Here is a 19,547-nt window from a genome sequence, read left to right on the forward strand (position 1 = left end):
CTAAAAGTGCCTAAACAGCCCCACGCATTATAAATGTAAACTATCTACTGCATAAAAAAACCCTTTATTTGTTAGCAACTAACTCTTTAGCACTATCTAGAACTTTATATGCGTCGGTAGTATCTTCATCCCCTTGATAATCTCCTAAGAAGTTCTTCAAATCTTCATAGAATTGCTCAACCTTTTCGTAGAATTTTGGCAACAATCTTTCAGTATCTTGCATAACTTCAACATGCTTCTTTAAGTCATAGGGATCAACTGAAAAATCTTGCTGCAGCTGCTCTACGCGCTCCTTTTGTTCTTTTAACTCTTCTTGATAATAATTTTCTTCCTTCACCAATCTTTGCAATGCCCTTACCTTGATTTCCAGCTGAGTTGGTGCCATTATCTATAATTGACAAACAGGAAGCCTTTAAGAACTCTTAAACACCCACCAACTTAATTATATAACAGTTGTTTATAGGATGAACCACTGGAAACGCGCGGTTTATAAAAATCCCAAGGAGCATATCATCAACTATCGTCATACACGAAGATATAAATCATGGTTAATAACCGCATATATTAATAAGGTTCAATTATTAAATTATTTATGTAATAATGTATTTGTTATATTTAACTTTAAAATGGTTAGAGTTATCTGTTATATATTAGGATCAGACTCCTTTGGAGCATTCTCTAAATTCTGTAGAATATTCGCTATACTACAACCAGTGATTAAAATTCTAGATCTGGCGGCCGAGATATCGTGTTATGCAAATATAGAAATGCACCAAGATCGTTTTCATGTTTAACCTTTCTCATTGATTATCTATATGGTGCGCTTAACTGGAATCTGTTGATTTTGGGAAATATCTCTTTAATATTTGCTCAAATGAGGTTTCACTTATATTTGGCGATGGGTTTTTATAAAAGGCTTTTGCATGCTGAGCTGGCTCAAGAGATAACGGTTTTAGATATGATTCTTCGGAATGTATGGAAGATGTGAGGGATGGCCCCTTGTATATGTTATCGTTCGCATAGATTGGATTCTCGAAAGTAAAATTATCACCATCAGCTTCTGGAGTAAGCGGTGGTAATGAATATCCATTGAATTCTTGGGTAATGGCATGGTTCCAATGCATATATCCAGATGTCTTGCTGAACAGCTTTCTGGATGGTGAAGGACTCTTGAAACCTCCATGCAAATTATAGTTTAGTATAGGTAGTGCAATTGGTTCTGGTAACTCTATAGGTGTGGATAACGCACTTGATGGAAGAGTCTGAGTATGCACGTCTGCAAATTTTAACGTGCTCTTTGAGGAACTTTCACGAGGAAAATACAGCGATATGGATTTTTGACCACTCAAAGAAGGAATTCTTTTAGCAGTTTTGTCCCTTATACTGGCTTGTGATTTCTTGGCAAAGTCTGCAATACTAACCCTAAAACTTTTTGTTTCTGAGGATACTCTTTGACTTCCTGTTCGAGTTAATATCGAAGGCAATGGTGGCAAAGTACCAAATAGACTGTGTCTTTTTTGTAGCTTATCTTTACGGGAACCAACAGTAGGATCTTCTTTTGTTTCTCCACCAAATTGATATGTAACTGGAGGACAACGTAGTTCAATTTCAGTCGAAGCTCTCCACAGATTTGTTGAAGATCTAGTGACACTCAGACAATGCCCCAGCGATGGTACCAACGATTTTCCTGACTCAATAATATCAGGTATATTCTCGAAGTCATCATCTGTTAACGCCAACGAGGGTGGAGTCTGAAAGTCAGTTCCATATTCAATTTTTTCTCCATAAAAACGGAATGGCATTGATATTATATATATTTAGGAATCTTGTTATTGTTTGATAACTAAGTATTAGTTTACAGTCTTTTTGGTGCAATCTAACTAATCATTTAGTTCCTTTCGACCAATTTTGATTACTAGTTGAAATTTATGGTATAATGAATAGCCTTAAACCTTATTCCATATATACTATTTAGTATTTTTATTAGTGACGCAAAAATAAGTGAAACCGTAGAGAGTCATTATCATCTTTTCGATTGTATTGACATTTAAATTTTGCAGGTGTCTGGTCTCCGCTGTCAGAATAGATGGCCTGGCACTATTGACCGGCAAGACCGGAACAAATAAATTTTTTTAACCTAAATATCATATTAAGCTTCGAGTACGCTACTGAATGATGCTTCAAATACGTATAACTATAGCTGAATTAACTCTAGGCATTTTGCTTACCCTGAATTTGTAGCTTATTTCTTAATTCCTATAAATAATCGTACGCATTGTCCTTCGAGCGGGCCGTTATATCTGTTCTGCCTTAAAGAACGGTTTAGGAAAAAGTCCGCCATCGAGCGTCAACTAGCGCAGCACAGATTTACACCAAACAATAATTCTAGAAAACCGGTAAATGAATACACAACGAATGACAATGTGAAGGAACAATAACTACTAACTTACATTAAAACGGTTATTTCATTATGAATTATTTGGTAAAATTTGAAGAGTTCATTTTTTCCCAGTCCTCCATCGCACGTTTCCATTCGTCTTCCTCGCTCATGGGAACCTCTTTTTCGTGAATAGCTTGCTCCTTTAGAAGCTGCTCCCTCTTCTTATATTCTTCCTCGTCATATTTATCCTTGTTGTCAATCCATCTATCTTGTATGTCGCGGCTAACTGAAGCGGTCCCCTGTCTTGTAGCCTCTGCCCATACAGTATCTCCTCCGATCTCAGATGCACCAAATATGTAGCCGTTGGACTTGTCGATTACATGTTGCAAGTCAATCATAGTCTCCTTGTCATCGACACAAAGCACCTCAAATGATACTAGGTGGAAATCTGAAACCAACTCTGCAATGGTCTCTGTGAGTTTGGCATATTTTTTTCCTAACATACCAGAGCCCTCTTTTTCGACATGCGATTTCAAATATTCCAAGTCCTGCACTTCCGTGTAGTAGTCCAGTTTAAATGGCAACTCACCATATGTATGAAGCATATCAATCTTAGAAAACACGTTTATATGTGGCAGATCCATCATCAGCATCGACCGTAAGGCTAGCAATAAAACGGAGATATATTGCGAAGGTGACGTAATATAAAAGCAGTCTATCAAATTTACCACACATAGTCGTAGATCGAGCTCCTTTTCAAGTCTCTTAAATATTCGTGAAAGAGCAGAATTGTGCGTAAACAACTCCACTTGACCAGGGCAATCAAACACTAAATAAGCACTCTCCTCCTTCACTAGTGCTTTAATTTGCAGTACAAAAAGTGATAGTGAGTTCTCCACCGATTCCAAAGCATACATCAAGCCTCCATTTGGGCCCAGCTTCTGTTCACTCATAATTTCTTCAAGAGTTATAAAGTCTCTGATATCAACCTCACAAGGGTATGGTAATCTGTCGTTTGCCGGATCCATATTGATGATTTGAACATGTCTTCCAATGGCATTGAAAAACTGACTACAGCCATGGGAGTAGGTAGATTTGCCCGAACCAGGCGGCCCTATCACAATCTGACCAAAAGGCATACCTCAAACGAGCCAACAGATCCAATGGAGCTTAATTATAATTACAACAGGATCCTCTATGTACTCTTTAGTTGCGATGTAGCAGCTTCTTATTAAAACTATCCGAGAAATAAGACAAACTTCCACATCACTCTAAACGTTTGAATCTTACTGAGGTTCCTGATTAAATCCAAAGTTACGGTGGCGAACACAACCAGAAACACTAATACAAAGATCAACAATCAGTATCAGTACAGTTGTTAGGAGGTATACAGCGTTCAAATAAGTTATCTATTAACCGGGGATGCCTATAAATTACGAGCAAGTTACTGTTGCTCCTTTGGTGCTACTTTCTGTTTTAGATCACTATAAGCGTACGAATACGCCAGAGCACAAGAGATGTGTTGGGGTTATTTTGGGTGACAGTTCGTCTTCTTCAATCAGAGTAACCAATTCTTTTGCGTTGCCTTTTGAGGAGGATGAAAAGAATCCAGATGTGTGGTTTTTGGATCATAACTATATAGAGAGCATGAATGAAATGTGCAAAAAGATTAATGCAAAGGAGAAAATGATTGGATGGTATCATAGTGGTCCGAAGTTGAAATCGTCAGATCTAAAAATCAACGATTTATTTAAGAAGTATTCTGATGGAAATTCTTTGCTTTTGATCGTAGATGTCAAACAACAGGGGGTTGGTCTTCCTACGGATGCGTACATGGCAGTTGAACAAGTCAAGGATGACGGGAGCTCCACTGAAAAGACGTTTGTTCATTTACCTTCCACAATTGAGGCAGAAGAAGCAGAAGAAATTGGTGTTGAACATCTATTACGAGATGTGCGTGATCAGGCCGCAGGAAACCTATCAATTAGGTTGACTAATCAACTTAAATCTTTAAAAGGACTACAACGCAAATTGAGAGACATTGTAGAATACTTAGACAAAGTTAACAAGGGCTTGTTACCAGCTAACCACATCATCTTGGGCAAATTACAAGATGTCTTCAATCTTCTACCTAATTTGGGGTCGCCAGACGATGATGAGCTAACGGGAAAAAACGAAGACATTGTTAATGCTTCCAACAACTTGCAAAAAGCTTTAACTGTAAAAACCAACGATGAGCTAATGGTCATATACACTAGTAATTTGATGAGAACCATTATTGCTTTTGACAATTTGATCGAGAACAAAATCCAAAATAAGAAATTACAAGAAAGCAAATTTGAGCCAGAGCAACTTGCAAAGGAAGAGATCAAGCAGCAAGAATCAACAAAGGCATAATATTAGATACATATTGATTCTTAAACAACACCACCCTATATAAAACATATGTCTAAAGCATCACATAATTTGATGTCTCTATTTGACTATCCAACTCCGTTATCTCAGTGTTATATCGGTGATGACGCTTCGTCAGCCGTCTGGGAGATTTTTTTCATTTTATCCCATTTGACAAGAATATTACCATCTAGTTATACTTATCTTATCTACAGCAAGATACGTCAAGAAGGAAAGAGTAACAGCTAGTCATAATCATAGTTTGTTTAGGAAGCTAAATATACTGTGTGCACATAATGTCTGTGTTACATCCTACCTATACTAGAGGTAGTATTATGCTCGCAGCGAATGGATTAGTTCCATTGCGGTCTATTAAATGTAGTTTTACGATCGTTCAAGGCAGATTTAATTCTTCTACTACGGAATCTAGTACTCCAAAAATGCCACTGAATACTGCGCCAATTGAATTTACAACGAATTATGGTTTTCGAGGCCCTTGGAAGCGTCCTAATAGCATCCAAGAAGCAGCTAAGAACGCTTTACGGTGCAATGACACTACCCCTGCTAGAGAATTACCATTTACTGTGAAGCTGGTTGATCCTCATACAAGAAAAGATAAGTTGAGCAGATCTAAAACTGCCGGGATAACGAGCATCCGAAAGTCTATTATTGATCCATATCTGCAACTATCTAAGCCAAGGTTGACGGTATTAGTGATGCTAAGCGCCATTTGTTCATATGCATTGTCTCCGTATCCAGCTACTATCAGTGCGTTGTTGTCATTAACAATTGGTACCACTTTATGTTCTGCTTCTGCAAATGCAATTAATATGGGCAGGGAGCCAGAGTTTGATAGACAAATGGTAAGGACTCAAGCAAGACCTGTTGTTCGCGGACTGCTTACACCTTTACAAGCTTTTAAATTTGCAAGTGTTACAGGATTCTTGGGTCCAACAATCCTACTTCTTGGGGTGAATCCAACTGTTGCATCATTAGGCTTTTTTAATATATTTCTCTACGGATGGCTCTATACTTCCTTAAAGAGAAAACACATCATTAATACATGGCTTGGTGCCATTGTGGGTGCCATTCCCCCATTGATGGGGTGGGCAGCTTCAAGTCCATTATCTCACCCAGCCTGTTGGGCGTTGGCTTGTTTGTTATATGCCTGGCAATTCCCTCATTTCAATACTTTGAGTCATAATATTAGGAATGAATACAAGAATGCAGGCTATGTAATGGCTGCGTGGAAAAATCCTAAATTAAATGCTCGTGTGGCTCTGCGATATTCACTGCTCATGTTCCCATTATGTTTTTTCCTTTCATATTATGGTATTACAGATTGGTATTACCAGTTTGATTCTGCCATTGCTAACGCTTGGATGGCCTTTTGGTCGTTCAAATTTTGGTGGCAGCAGCGCTATAACTATTCCAAAAAGGTTTATAGCAATAAGACTGAATTCAACAAGGGGTTGGCTCTGGCGAATGTCTATGCTAGGAAAACATTCTGGGTAAGTGTCTGGCATTTGCCAGCTGTTTTAATATTGGCAATTTTACACAAAAAGGGACGCTGGGATTGGTTGCTGGATGAGAAGCCCGCTTTATCTGCATAATTTGCAGCACTTTAAATATATGAATAACCTGTAAATAATCTAGTCATTTATTTAATTGTTCAGAATCTGTATTTTCGGATCAATATATGATATTCTATTAATGCTATGAGACAGAAATACAGGGTGTTGTAGATTATATTTTCTATATATATCTGTGTGTGAATATATATTTGAATGAAAGCTTTTAATGATCAAATAAACCATCATCTTCAAATTCTTCCTCATCATAGTATTCTTCACTATTATCGGATGTATCTCCCTCAGATTCACTGGCCAATATATCATTACCAAACTCATCCTCCACCTCCAGATAAATATTCTTTAGTGTTTCTCCCTTCAGGATAGTCTTGTAAGTTACAGCATAGTAACCCTCGACATAACAGTTGGTGAGTCTGCATTTTTTGGATATCTTACCAAACTTGCCTACGATAACATTTTCTAAAGTTACATCATCCTCAACTTCAACGCCATCTAGTAGCACAGACCCCACGATACGGCAACGATTACCTATTTTACACTGAGCGCCAAGCACTGAACGCTTGATGTTGGTCTTTTCCAAAATTGTACAGTTAGGGCCAATGACAGAATCAGCACCGATAGCTGATGAGCTGGCAGTTGTGGATGGTGTCTGACTTGTAGAAGTTGATTTGATTTTCAAAATATACCTATTGGCTTCCATGTAGGCACTCAAATTATTAGCTCTGATAAAACTGCCAACTTCTGGTAGAATAAAGATACCGATAGTTTCTCTAGCCTTTGAATGTTGCCAAGAACGTCTAGCAAGATCACGAAAGATCTTAGATAAAGAATTATGGCAGTTTATAGGATCCTTGATAACCTTGTTTTTCTTTTAACATAGGATGGATTAATCTTATTAGTGTACTTATGGGTAGCCTCCTCATCACTGTAACTAGAGTCTGCCTCTACCGAGCCTGAACCTACTTCGGAACTCAACAACTGTGCCAATTCATATGAGCAAAAGTAAATAAATGAGTTTAATAGCTTAACAGAGATTGTAGAGCTTGGATATCTCCACAGCATCTGGGACCTGATCTTCAAATAGTTCGTCTTATCAACATCATCGCGAGAATAAATATCCAACAAAACTGGCTGCTTCACAGAATCCTCATTGTTTGTGTACACAGTGAAAAGCTTTGTTATCTGCTTTTTATCAATATTCTCAAACTCATTGTTATAGTACACAGCCATCGCCAAATTATCATGATCTCTGTTAAGATACTGATCCAAAAATATTTGTGGAGGATTATTTGTTATAAAATCACAAGGCAACAACACAAAATCTCCAGTAATTCGCTCCAATAACTCCTTCTGTAAAATATCCCCTGTCGAATCATACTTAGACCCAATGAAATTGATTGCTGGGGGTTTCTTCAAATAGTGTGTGTGGAAACATGTAACAGTTTTGCTCAATAATTCAAAGTTTTGCTCCCTCAATTTCATGAAGTGCTCCAATCCATCTCGTATAACATCTAAATCTGCAATATCCACCACAATATTGATTTCCCGGAAATTCGCCTGATCACACCAATCCAGCACATACTCAACCATTGGTCGATTAGCAATAGGTAACAATGCCTTGCATAACCCCTTATTACCACTAGTATTGGTAAAAGGCGATACCTTGTATCCCTTACCACAAAACACAAATGCTTGGATATTCATAGTTGATATCCCAGCCGTATATAGCTTAAAAAGCCTCTTCTACACGCCCTTTCGAACGCTTTTAGTGATCTGTAGCACCACCAATTTGTGATAAACTAATGCTTTCGAAAGGAAATTTTTCAGATCTTTTGGTACGGTTTCATGTCACGTGACTGGTGATGTTTTAACCTTTGGGGAGACGTGATTTTGTTTTTAAGATGAGGTTTTGCCACCCACAGGATTAAACAGATTCCAATAATATAGCGATTTGTAGAGCAATAGAATTGTTCAGGTATAGGATATTTTGTGTGAATTGGGCTTAGTTGGTCTATAGAGCGATGTCAGAGGAACAGGATCCATTGATGGCAGCCATAAATGGCAGTGAAGCGGCTAAGGAAGAACTGCAGAGTCAATCTGAACAGCCAGTTCCTAAACCAGAAGTTGTTGATCCAGAACAAGAAGCACGTAAGAAAGCATTATCTCAGTTTAAAAAGAAGCTATTGGAACATAGACGTTATGATGGTCAATTAAAGCAAAGAAGACAAGATATACGAGAATTGGAAAAGCAATATGAGAAAACGGAGCAGGATATAAAGGCTCTCCAGTCCATTGGGCAATTGGTTGGGGAAGTGATGAAGGAACTCTCGGAGGAGAAATATATTGTGAAGGCATCTAGTGGACCTAGGTACATTGTGGGGGTGAGAAACAGTGCGGATCGGTCAAAATTGAAGAAGGGTGTTCGTGTAACGTTGGATATTACCACGTTAACAATTATGAGAATCTTACCTCGTGAAACAGATCCATTGGTGTATAACATGACCACTTTTGAACAAGGTGAAATATCTTTTGATGGTATTGGTGGTTTAACAGAGCAGATCAGAGAGTTGAGAGAAGTGATTGAGTTGCCATTAAAGAATCCCGAAATTTTTCAAAGGGTGGGTATTAATTCACCAAAGGGGGTTTTATTGTATGGCCCACCTGGTACTGGTAAGACTTTGCTTGCAAAGGCGGTAGCTGCTACTATTGGGGCCAATTTCATCTTTTCCCCTGCATCAGGCATTGTCGATAAGTACATTGGTGAGTCTGCACGTATTATAAGAGAGATGTTTGCATACGCCAAGGAACACGAACCGTGTATCATTTTTATGGATGAAGTTGATGCCATTGGTGGGCGTAGGTTCAGCGAAGGTACTTCTGCTGACCGTGAAATTCAGCGTACTTTGATGGAGCTATTAACGCAGATGGATGGTTTTGATAACTTGGGTCAGACCAAGGTCATTATGGCTACTAATAGACCGGATACATTAGACCCCGCGCTATTAAGACCTGGTAGATTGGATAGAAAGATAGAAATCAGTTTACCTAATGAAGCAGGAAGATTAGAAATCTTTAAGATTCATACCGCTAAGGTTAAAAAGACTGGGGAGTTTGATTTTGAAGCCACCGTAAAAATGAGTGACGGATTTAATGGTGCGGACATTCGTAATTGTGTGACCGAAGCTGGTTTTTTTGCAATTAGGGATGATCGTGATTACATTATTCAAGAAGATCTAATGAAAGCTGTGAGGAAGGTTGCAGAGGTCAAGAAATTAGAGGGTAAATTGGAATACCAAAAACTCTGATAGAGTTTAGTATGTTATGTACATTATCTAAAGAATAAGACAAAAAAATAGTACGCTACATCATGTATTTGGATATTTGTATTTAGAATTCTATTCAACAGAAGCCCAACTGCGTTGAAATTTTGTGGATTTGATGCAACTAAATTATATTGTTGGGACTTCATAGATCAAATTACTATATATATGAATAGTCCTATGTTCAATTACTATGTACACGGTAGGTATTTCTGTATGGATTCCGATATCAGGATATATATAAACATTAAATTTTCTTCTTGAAGTGTTCAAAAACGTGGAAACCGATTTTCTCCTTATACTCATCAGTCAATGTAGGTTTAGGCTGCTGAGCCAACTTTTTCTGTTGTTCAATATATGCCTTCCTCCCAGGTAACGGCATCTGTGGAGCCACCAACTTACTAATATCCTTTGCAGTTAAAACACCTCTTCTAAACTTAGATTTCGGATTACGAATAGTTAATAGCGCAGCTTTGGGAATAGCTGATTTCACAACACTGTCTACAACATATGTCCGTTCTCTTGCAATTTGTGCCTCTGTCGCTAATTCTCCATCAGCTGTCTCTTCTGGTTTAGGCCATGGGATTATCAGGTCTTCTTGGCCTACCACACACCTGTAAGGCATCACCTTCTTATGATTTTCATCGTAGTAGCTATCACGAAATACAATGTCTCTGACAGCAACAGTCTTCGTTTTCCCCGGTACTTCGGGATCATCAATATCAGCAACCAGTCTAATATCCTCCTGTCTAAGTGGAACTGGGATGTTGGCCATATGTGTAGCCTGCCCTGGCTGCCAGAAATCTTTGGGAATTGGCACATACGTAGTTGGTCCTTCTTCCAAGATATACCCATTTGTATTCACTTCATGTTCATTAATCCTTGAAACTTTACCCCTCCACTTCCCCCTTTTCACTACAACAACGCGATCTCCTGGTAAAAACTTCCAATCCTTTATGTCTTTAAACCTGCTTTCCTCATTTACTATCGGTAATGTTGGCTTCGCAAATGCTGGTGTCGTTTTATCTGTAAGCTTGGCATAATATCCTGGTCTAATATCTGCATCCTTCGCCATCTGTTCTAACACACGCCCACCGGCCTTTGACAAATGCTTATAAGACATCCCAAACGATTTAAAACTGCTACCAGGAACAGAATACCTTTGATTTGATCGATTCTTAGCACCACAAAGGACTTGATGTGACAGCTGAGTGTTAAATTTTAGTGTTAAAAAAATTTTCCTGGCATATTTAACCGGCACACCACATACATATATATCTATCCCAAACCATATGTTACTTGAAGACTTAGAGTACATTATCCTATGTGTTATATCTAGAATAGTATATTAACAATAATTATATTTCATCGAATCCATTCCAACACGTCTTGGCCAACAATTGCCCTCTGCTGACTTCTATGGGGTTCAGAGCACGCAATACATCTATAGGCAATAATAATTTACATAGATTACTAAACTTTCCTTGTGTTAGTTTAAGTTGAGGTAACTGCAACTCAGTTATCAGTGCAGATCGCAATGAATTCTTCTTCATTTATTTCTCCATCTCCATCCAAATCAAATTCGTCTATCATAGCTGCGAGCTCCTGATCAGTGAGATTTTCACCCAACTCCTTCACCACACGTTTTAGGTTCTTAATGCTTATCTTCCCTGTGTGATCGTCATCAAACAGCCTAAATGCCCTTTTAATCTCATCTAATGGATCTCTCTGTAAAATCATCTCTCCAACCACTAGATAGAAATCATCGTAAGAAATTAGCCGGCGTCCTTCAGTATCATATTTATCAATGATATCCAAGATATCTCTCTTATCCATTTCAAACCCAAGAGCTCGTAAAGCGACCTTAAATTCATGGAAGTCTAGATGTCCATCGTTATTCATGTCAAATAATGAGAACGCCTCGTAGATCTCTTGTTTCTGTTCTTCTAGTAGTTCTTTCTGAAGAACACCATTGTCAATGTTGTTACTGCCTTTAGGCCCCACACGGGGGATTGTCCTTCTGTGAATGTTGCTCATGACACTGGCCCTCAGCGTTACTTGATTTGTACAGCTACACTGGCAAGTGGCTATTCTATTTGTTCCAGGTTTTGTTTCTGATATTACAGTTGATTGCTAGATAAACCTTCATTTTTGTTAACGCGAATGAAATTCGTTTTTCCTTTCCACATTTTTGTTTTAATCTCATGCCGCCGCCCAATAGAGCTAATATAGGTGATAATCTTTGTGGTCTGGTAGATGGTGAAGTTAGGAGATCGAGTCAAGATTAAAGGCCTCTATGGTGTTGTTAGATTTGTTGGGGAGACTAAGTTTTCAGCAGGGCAATGGGTAGGGATTGAATTAGATGATGCTGTAGGTAAAAATGATGGTTCTGTCCAAGGTGTTTCTTATTTTACTATGAGTAAGAAGAATGGGTTGTACGGGTTATTCACCAGGTTGGAGACTGTAAGTGTTATATCTGATCAGTGGGGATTGACCAGATCTAAACTTCCGAGTATCAAAGCTACAGCTCCTAACTCTAGTAGTAGTAGTGGTGGGACTTCATCGATAACCGTAGCAAGTCGGCAGAGTGACTCACAGGTTGGCTATCAAATGAACTTACAACACTCACCTATGGTGGCTAAGATTTCAAGACCGACTCGGCGGCATTCCACTAAATCGGCCAAGGGATCAGTTGTTCCTGCTTCTACACAATCTCTAATTCCCCGATCGTCGGGATCAGTATTATCTTCTTTAACCGAAGATGGCAAGATTGGGGGTTCATCAAGATCTCAACAAGCCCCTCCTAGTTTGGCTACTTTTGAGAGGCGTTCAGCTCAAACTGAGTCAACGGAGGAACAGCGACTTCGAAAGGTTATAGAGAAGTTGCAAGAAAAGCTTGTTACTCTGCGTTCTGAATGTAAAATACTACAGGATAAACTTGCTGAGGGTAATCACCCAGAAAAGGTTGAGACCTTGATAAAAGATTTAGAGCTGTTAACGATTTCCAAAGAATCATTAGAAGAAGAAAAGGATGAACTAAAGAACAGATTGGAATCACTTGAAGAAGGATATGCCAATGTGGCGGCAGAGCTGGTTCAATATAAAGATGAGGTAGATCTTAGGCGAAAAATTGACTTAGAAGAACTTTCTAAAGAGGATTTGAGTCCAAATATTGTGTGGAAACAAAATGAGTTGATGAAAGATGCTTTGATGAAAATTCAGGAATCGTTAGATGCCAGTAGCCAACTTGTCGTTGAACTTCAGCAAGAAAAAAAAGAACTTCTCCAAACTAATACGGAGATGTCAAATGAGATAAAAGAACTTACTCTTCAGTTAGAGCAGGCTCGTAGTACCATTAATGATCTTGCTGCCCAAGTTGATGCGGAAGGGAAAGTTTCCGCTATTGTTGAGTCTTTGACTACTGAAAACCTTGCATTGACAGAGGAAATTGAAGAGTTGAAAAGGGAACTATCAGAAATTTCTCGAAAGGATGAATTCAATGGTGAATTAGAGCAATTATACAAGGATTTAGAAAAGGAATTATCGCAGCAAATTCACAGTTTACAGCTGAAGATATCCGATGACGAAATCGTTATGAACAAACTAAATGAACGAAATCAAGAACTTGTTCGCTTATTGGATGTCACACAAGCTAAAGACGAACCAGGTTGTATCGTTGACGAATTGAAAAATACTATACTTGATTTAGAAAGTGATAAGCTTAGATTAAAACTAACAACCGAGTTTTTGAATCAGAAGATTAGTGCCCATAAGCCAAACCCGTTGGAAGAATACCATCTGCAATTGGGTTATATGGCTACTATTGTTGCAAATAATACTTCCTATGATCTAAATATTTCTGTTGCTGAACAAATTAATTTATTTTATTTATCAATTATTTGCAAAATTCTATACAGACTATTTGATTTGAAACTGGTGGATGAAGAAACAGTCCATATTGTTATTGATGCAATTCCTTTGGAAGAGTGGATTAATAGATGTTTGAATGATCAAACTTTAAAAATAGAACCATTTGAACACTGGATCAAAATCCTGGAATGCCACCCTTTATTGGCTATGTCTGCCAATATATTTTATGAAGTCATATTAAGAGTTTGTGTTGATATAATTCCAAATTTACTGGCCAACCTCAGAAACACTCTATCAGCCCAAGATATGCAGACTTTATATTCATGTTTCCAAGCCCTTGAAAAAAAAAGTTTGAGCGTTTTAGAGGATGCCAGTCTATCCAGTAATCTTGCTTCATTCAAGCTATTAAATGCCAATTCATTGTTGTCTAATATTTTTATTATAGTGAATAAAACATTGAGTAACGGTGCTCCTTTAAATGCCATTCCAAAGCTCCAAAATGTGCTTAAAACACTCGATGAATCCGAAATAGAAACAATAGATTTAGTTTCCCCTGTTGTTACTGAACAAACTGCGACCTTGACGCCTATCGATGATGAAGCTTCAATAGATTTAAAAAAAAAATCCAAAGTTATGAAGAATCGTTGCGAGAGAAGAATTTAGTCATAGAGGAGTTGATATTGAAGGTAAAGGTGCTTGATATTAAAAACGAGAAAACTAAAGAGCATGAAGATACTATTGTTAACTTGAGGAAGGAAGTTGAGGAACATTCAAAGAAAAACGCTAAAATATCAAAGGAACTGTTGGAAATTCAGAAAGCCAACGCACTACTTGAGGAAAAGATTCAACATGAAAGAGTTAACAGGTATACGCTTATATCTAGTAAACGTTATTCGGATTTATTGGATGAGAAATTGAAGATGGAAAAACTTGATTTAATTGCAGAAATTAGTGATTTGAAAAGAGCTATAAAAACATATGAGCACGGACCAAGCGATGAAAACTTTGATTGGCTGATAATTGCTGATAGTCATGACCACTTATTAACACACTCTTCAGCAAAACAGAAAGTCAATTCTCTTTTCAATGTATTAAAAGAAACCGTTCATAGCAGTGATTTGTTGCCTGTTCGAGCCACATCAGCTTTAAGACAGTGGAAACCAAAGGCTGCAGTCTCCAATTACTACGTATCTGCTTTAAATGAAAAGGAGAGTTTGATTAAAAATATGATTCATAATTTATCAATTTAGTTTTGTGCATAGCTAACACTTAATCGTTTCTTTCTGGGCCACTTCGGAGCCAAATCAATGGCGTCTCTAGGATACCACCATTCTATGATATACCATAAAATATATTCGGTGATACAACAGATAACATATAAGATTCTAGCCCATTCATTGCCTCTGTCATAAAACTTCTTTAACATTACGATCCAATTTTTGTTGTTAGGATTCTCTAAGATCTTGCTGTACACGTATTCAGTTCGTTTAGCGACATTCATCCAGTCATACATTTGGGAGACTTCATCGTGAAAAGAGGATGTATTTACTACATTGTTTCTGAGAAGTTCAATAGCTTTATTTGTAGCTATTACCAAACTAGAAACCGATGTTTCTGAGGCATACACCGTCATATGCTCTGGAAGAACTTCTGGGATGCCTCCGACTTTGGTAGTCACAATGAGCAGACCACATGACGCTGCCTCCACCAATACGGTTCCAAATGCTTCAGTCAAACTCGCGTGAAGATATATATCTCCAAGACACATCACATTTCGCACGTTCTCATGATTAATAGCGCCTAAAAGGTCCACACGGTCCTGAAGTCTATAGGTTTCAATCATTTGTTGGAATTGCACAAAATTAGGTCCATCTCCTGCAATCATAAAATCTACGTTTTTATGCATAGAACACACTTTTGGAACTAAGTGGGCTAGTAGCTCCGCCCCCTTGTTGGGAAATAGCCTTGAGATGACCACTATTGTGATTCTTTCCTTAGGGCGTGTGTTATCCCTACCTTCCAAAGGTCTGAAGTCCTTATCAACAACTGCATTGGGTATAACCGATACCTTATCTGGATGAATATCAGCTCTAAGTACCATATTCTCCTTGCATATATGAGACACACATATAACCTGGTCCACACATGTTAACGAGAATTTTAGCAGTTTATTCACCAAAATCGCACCAATGGTATGGAAACCGTATAATGAGTGATCTGTAAATACTGTATATATTCCCAACGTATTGGCATGCAAAATACTCTCGTGAGCTAAAGTGGAAACACTCACATGCGAATGAACTATGTTAATCTGTTCTCTAATTAGTATATTTCTTATAATTGGAAAACTAGCAAACACAGTAGGAAATGTAGTTTCTCTGTACAACACAAGATAAGGAATATAATAAACTTTCAATCCATTAGTTAAATACCTTATACCGGTCCTATCACCATATGCGTGTGTGATAATAATCACTGAATGCCCCAATTGAATCAGCTTCTGTGAGAGATGGTATATGTGGAATTCCACTCCACCCAACTGCGGATAGAAGAAGTCACACACCATCCTAAAAAGCGAATATTAGTAACCAGTATTAATTTAAATAAAACATAATAAAGAAAAGGCCACATACGCTATATTATTCCTTATCATTTTATTGTTGTCTGCTAGGTTGGCTTTGTCTTCTAACGACATTTAGTGTTCTAGTTTTCAAACGCTTGAAAAAGGAAACTTAGCTTTGACAAACCACTGTCAACTAAAACGAGGACGAAGGTCGTCAATATATTTTAACTAGTATGGCTGGAGGCAATCATGGGTATGAGTTAGTCAGTGGAGATGAAAATACTGTATCAAATGAAGGTGGGAATAGGCCTAATACTTTGGGAAATGTTATACACAGCGCAGACATGCCGCAGGAGCCACCTAGCTATGAGGACTTAGGTGCTGTATCAGGTACTTCACAAACCATAGAGTCGATGGAGTTTCAGGATACTGAAGTTGGCCACCAGGTTAGTAGATTATGGAATCTTCAAGCTGGGTTCAAGAATACTGTTGTGTATCCAGTCACAGAAAGAATACTGGATCCTCTCGTTCAAATATGCACGCTGATGTCGGAAAGGTTGGACTACTATTTGAATAAAGTTGGTAATCCATTGATATTAAGAAGGTTTGTTTACATATTTTTCATGTCTTTCATAGTCTATTATGTTACGATAGTTGGGTTACTTCCTAATAATAAAAATACGGGCTTCAATGGGATGTTTTCGGATAAGAGGCAATTTATTGAATATGCCAAGGATTGTATTAACTATGCTAAAATGGAGGAGGATTTAGAATATATGAGTAGTATGCCTCACTTAGCAGGAACAAAAGGTGATTTGGCAATGATGTCATACGTCAAGGAGTCTTTTTCGAATAATGGTCTAAAATTGTTCTCAGAGAAAAGTTTTAAAACCTATTTGAATTATCCGGGAACTGCATCTGTGAAGCTACATAATGATGCTGGCGATTTGCTGTCCTTAAACCTAAATGAGGAGAACTTCAACCCTTTGACCCCCAGTGGGAATATTGAAGACGCTTCGTTAATATATGCTCATTATGGGAAAAAAGCGGACCTTGAAAGATTAACCAAAGCTAATCTTATAAACGATAATACTATCTTAATGATGCATTATGGTAAATTTCCACCAAATCAGGTTTTATCAGCTCAAAATTTGGGGGTTAAAGGAATCATATTCATTTCAGACGCATACGGGGATGACAAAGATGCTATTCAGAGGCGACCCGTAGGTATGTCCCAGTATGGAACGGGAGATGTTTTAACTCCAGGATGGTCCTCCAATTTGTTATTAAAGCATGCGTTAAATGAGTCTCCGCTTTTACCAAAGATTCCTGTTATTCCTATATCAGTAAACCAAGCATCGGAAATAAAAAACCATCTATATGTTGACGGTAAGGCAGAAATTTTTGAAAATGGATGGTCTAGTGGTGTTTTAAACACCGTGAAGATAGACATGAAGGTAGCTCCGATTGAAAAGTATGAGCAGCCATCATGGAATATTGTTGGAAAGATCGAGGGAAATGAGCAAAACGAGAAGGGAATAATTATAGGAGCTGCGCGTGATTCTACCGGTCCTGGTGCATCTTATCCTAATTTTGGGCAAATGATGCTTTTATCGCTTGTGGAGTTGTTTCAAGAAGTTAAATACAAATACGATTGGAAGCCATTAAGAAATATATACTTCTTCTCTTACGATGGATCAATGTATAATTCAATTGGTGCCACTGAATTGTTAGAGAGCGACCGCCTGAGATTTCAAAAGGAAATCTACTCTGTCGTCGATATTAGTCAGTTGGGTTTACAACCAGATGGTTCTAAAATAATTGATATCCAAGCAAATCCACTAGTACAAGACTTATTCACAAATGAGCCAGACAAACACGGCTTCCAGTTGAATGTAAGAGATATCCAACAGTGCGGCGATTGGAGTCCACTGATGGCTAACGGCATTCCTGCTATTGTCATGTCTTCGCCAAATTTACTTGAATGGAAATCCCCTACCTTTACCTCTAACGATACTTTTGAGTATCTTGTTAATAACTTTCTCAAAAAGAATGACGGATGGCGTACTGCCGGTGATATGCTACTCCTCGTGTTCCAAACGGTATTGAAGTTGGTCGATGAACCATTAATGCCCTTCAACATAATTACCTACGTACACGATATGAACACCCATGTCTCTAAATTATTCAATCTCAGTGAAGGAAAGTTAGATTATCAACCAATTTTAGATGCACTAAAAATATGGAGGAGAATTGGAGATGATTGGACGTCATGGTCCCATATATGGCGTAACTTGGTTAACTCAGAAAACACACAAATTGAGCCTTCATTGTTATCTGTCAACAGGTGGACATGGAATAAAAAGCTAACTAACATCTCTAGACGACAACTGGTGGATCCAGGCATTCCTGGACGCATGTTACTAAAAAATATAATATTCGGTCCTTCGCTTTATTCATTTGACGATGATGAAGACTCTTGGACATTTCCAAGTGTCAGAGATGCAATAACCGAAAAGAATTGGGCTCAAGCCCAGGATCAGATAAATCTAATCGGGAAGATATTGGCTTCATCTGCAGAGAGATTCATGGACGAAACAACTGATTTCTGACCGAACCTTATCAACAAGTATTTGCCTAGAACTGCTTTAAATCCCTATTAGACATTTTTTATCATGCAGCACGGGCGTTTAAAATTAGGATCTAAGCATTTTTAAAGGGTCTTCCTCCTTCTTTATGAATGTAATGGTTATTGGACTACAACACGTAAAACTAAATACATTTCTTAACAGCTTCTAAGGTTTTTTATCTAATAGTTGTAAAGTAATAAACACGTTTTGGTGATTTTACTCCGGTCATAATAATATATATTTCCAGTTAGTTCAGGGATCTCTTGAAAGATAAGGTCAGATATGTCGTTTGTAAAGAATATGATACTAGGGGATGTTAAAACAAGTGAAGATCCAACGGGCTTAACTAACGAGGAGGCACAGAACCGTTCTACAAGCTCTGGTGATGTATCAGAACCTGCTGTTGAACGTAAGTTTTTTCCAAGAACTTTGTCCAAGTTCAATGGTCACGATGATGAGAAGATTTACATATCCATTAAGGGCAAAGTTTACGACTGTACAGCTGGTAGACAGTTTTACGGTCCTAGTGGACCATATGCTAACTTTGCTGGGCATGATGCCTCCAGAGGTTTGGCTACAAACTCGTTTGAGTTCGAGGCTATTAGGCATTGGGATCAACCCATAGATGACTTATCGGACTTATCGGAGCAACAGCATGAGGCGTTAGATGGATGGGTTGCACACTTCGAAAAGAAGTATGCATGTATTGGAGATTTAGTCCCAGAACCCGGTGTTAACATCTAGGTCCTAAATCGTTATTGCGCTCCTATCATGTTATACAATTGTTTATTTGATTAT

General features: G+C 38.1%; 12 protein-coding genes and 1 further gene across 12 annotated transcripts; 6 read left to right on the plus strand and 7 right to left on the minus strand.

The window, feature by feature from the left end:
- Positions 1-64: 64 nt before the first annotated feature.
- Positions 65-385, minus strand: RBL2 (Rbl2p; the record flags this gene model as incomplete). Its single annotated transcript, XM_003644862.1, has 1 exon — positions 65-385. One exon carries the CDS (start codon positions 383-385, stop codon positions 65-67), a length of 321 nt encoding a protein of 106 aa, XP_003644910.1.
- A 439-nt stretch (positions 386-824) lies between these two features.
- Positions 825-1,802, minus strand: Ecym_2360 (uncharacterized protein; the record flags this gene model as incomplete). Its single annotated transcript, XM_003644863.1, has 1 exon — positions 825-1,802. The coding sequence occupies one exon, from the start codon at positions 1,800-1,802 to the stop codon at positions 825-827; it is 978 nt and encodes a 325-aa protein (XP_003644911.1).
- A 673-nt stretch (positions 1,803-2,475) lies between these two features.
- On the minus strand, positions 2,476-3,519 carry GPN2 (GTPase GPN2; the record flags this gene model as incomplete). Its single annotated transcript, XM_003644864.1, has 1 exon — positions 2,476-3,519. The coding sequence occupies one exon, from the start codon at positions 3,517-3,519 to the stop codon at positions 2,476-2,478; it is 1,044 nt and encodes a 347-aa protein (XP_003644912.1).
- Positions 3,520-3,802: 283 nt separating this feature from the next.
- RPN8 (proteasome regulatory particle lid subunit RPN8) lies at positions 3,803-4,777 on the plus strand (the record flags this gene model as incomplete). Its single annotated transcript, XM_003644865.1, has 1 exon — positions 3,803-4,777. One exon carries the CDS (start codon positions 3,803-3,805, stop codon positions 4,775-4,777), a length of 975 nt encoding a protein of 324 aa, XP_003644913.1.
- A 293-nt stretch (positions 4,778-5,070) lies between these two features.
- COX10 (protoheme IX farnesyltransferase) lies at positions 5,071-6,387 on the plus strand (the record flags this gene model as incomplete). Its single annotated transcript, XM_003644866.1, has 1 exon — positions 5,071-6,387. One exon carries the CDS (start codon positions 5,071-5,073, stop codon positions 6,385-6,387), a length of 1,317 nt encoding a protein of 438 aa, XP_003644914.1.
- Positions 6,388-6,571: 184 nt separating this feature from the next.
- Ecym_2364 lies at positions 6,572-8,074 on the minus strand (the record flags this gene model as incomplete).
- A 313-nt stretch (positions 8,075-8,387) lies between these two features.
- On the plus strand, positions 8,388-9,671 carry RPT4 (proteasome regulatory particle base subunit RPT4; the record flags this gene model as incomplete). The annotated part of the gene is made up of 1 exon (XM_003644867.1): positions 8,388-9,671. One exon carries the CDS (start codon positions 8,388-8,390, stop codon positions 9,669-9,671), a length of 1,284 nt encoding a protein of 427 aa, XP_003644915.1.
- Positions 9,672-9,933: 262 nt separating this feature from the next.
- On the minus strand, positions 9,934-11,004 carry MRPL40 (mitochondrial 54S ribosomal protein uL24m; the record flags this gene model as incomplete). The annotated part of the gene is made up of 1 exon (XM_003644868.1): positions 9,934-11,004. The coding sequence occupies one exon, from the start codon at positions 11,002-11,004 to the stop codon at positions 9,934-9,936; it is 1,071 nt and encodes a 356-aa protein (XP_003644916.1).
- A 197-nt stretch (positions 11,005-11,201) lies between these two features.
- CDC31 (centrin) lies at positions 11,202-11,723 on the minus strand (the record flags this gene model as incomplete). Its single annotated transcript, XM_003644869.1, has 1 exon — positions 11,202-11,723. The coding sequence occupies one exon, from the start codon at positions 11,721-11,723 to the stop codon at positions 11,202-11,204; it is 522 nt and encodes a 173-aa protein (XP_003644917.1).
- Positions 11,724-11,942: 219 nt separating this feature from the next.
- NIP100 (Nip100p) lies at positions 11,943-14,219 on the plus strand (the record flags this gene model as incomplete). The annotated part of the gene is made up of 1 exon (XM_003644870.1): positions 11,943-14,219. The coding sequence occupies one exon, from the start codon at positions 11,943-11,945 to the stop codon at positions 14,217-14,219; it is 2,277 nt and encodes a 758-aa protein (XP_003644918.1).
- Positions 14,220-14,802: 583 nt separating this feature from the next.
- SPT14 (phosphatidylinositol N-acetylglucosaminyltransferase SPT14) lies at positions 14,803-16,209 on the minus strand (the record flags this gene model as incomplete). Its single annotated transcript, XM_003644871.1, has 2 exons — positions 14,803-16,123; positions 16,190-16,209. The coding sequence occupies 2 exons, from the start codon at positions 16,207-16,209 to the stop codon at positions 14,803-14,805; spliced, it is 1,341 nt and encodes a 446-aa protein (XP_003644919.1).
- A 143-nt stretch (positions 16,210-16,352) lies between these two features.
- On the plus strand, positions 16,353-18,731 carry Ecym_2370 (uncharacterized protein; the record flags this gene model as incomplete). The annotated part of the gene is made up of 1 exon (XM_003644872.1): positions 16,353-18,731. The coding sequence occupies one exon, from the start codon at positions 16,353-16,355 to the stop codon at positions 18,729-18,731; it is 2,379 nt and encodes a 792-aa protein (XP_003644920.1).
- A 300-nt stretch (positions 18,732-19,031) lies between these two features.
- DAP1 (Dap1p) lies at positions 19,032-19,493 on the plus strand (the record flags this gene model as incomplete). The annotated part of the gene is made up of 1 exon (XM_003644873.1): positions 19,032-19,493. The coding sequence occupies one exon, from the start codon at positions 19,032-19,034 to the stop codon at positions 19,491-19,493; it is 462 nt and encodes a 153-aa protein (XP_003644921.1).
- Between the last annotated feature and the right edge of the window lie 54 nt (positions 19,494-19,547).

The sequence above is a fragment of the Eremothecium cymbalariae genome, chromosome 2 (genome assembly GCF_000235365.1).
Source record: "Eremothecium cymbalariae DBVPG#7215 chromosome 2, complete sequence".
Taxonomy (NCBI): Eukaryota; Fungi; Ascomycota; class Saccharomycetes; order Saccharomycetales; family Saccharomycetaceae; genus Eremothecium; species Eremothecium cymbalariae.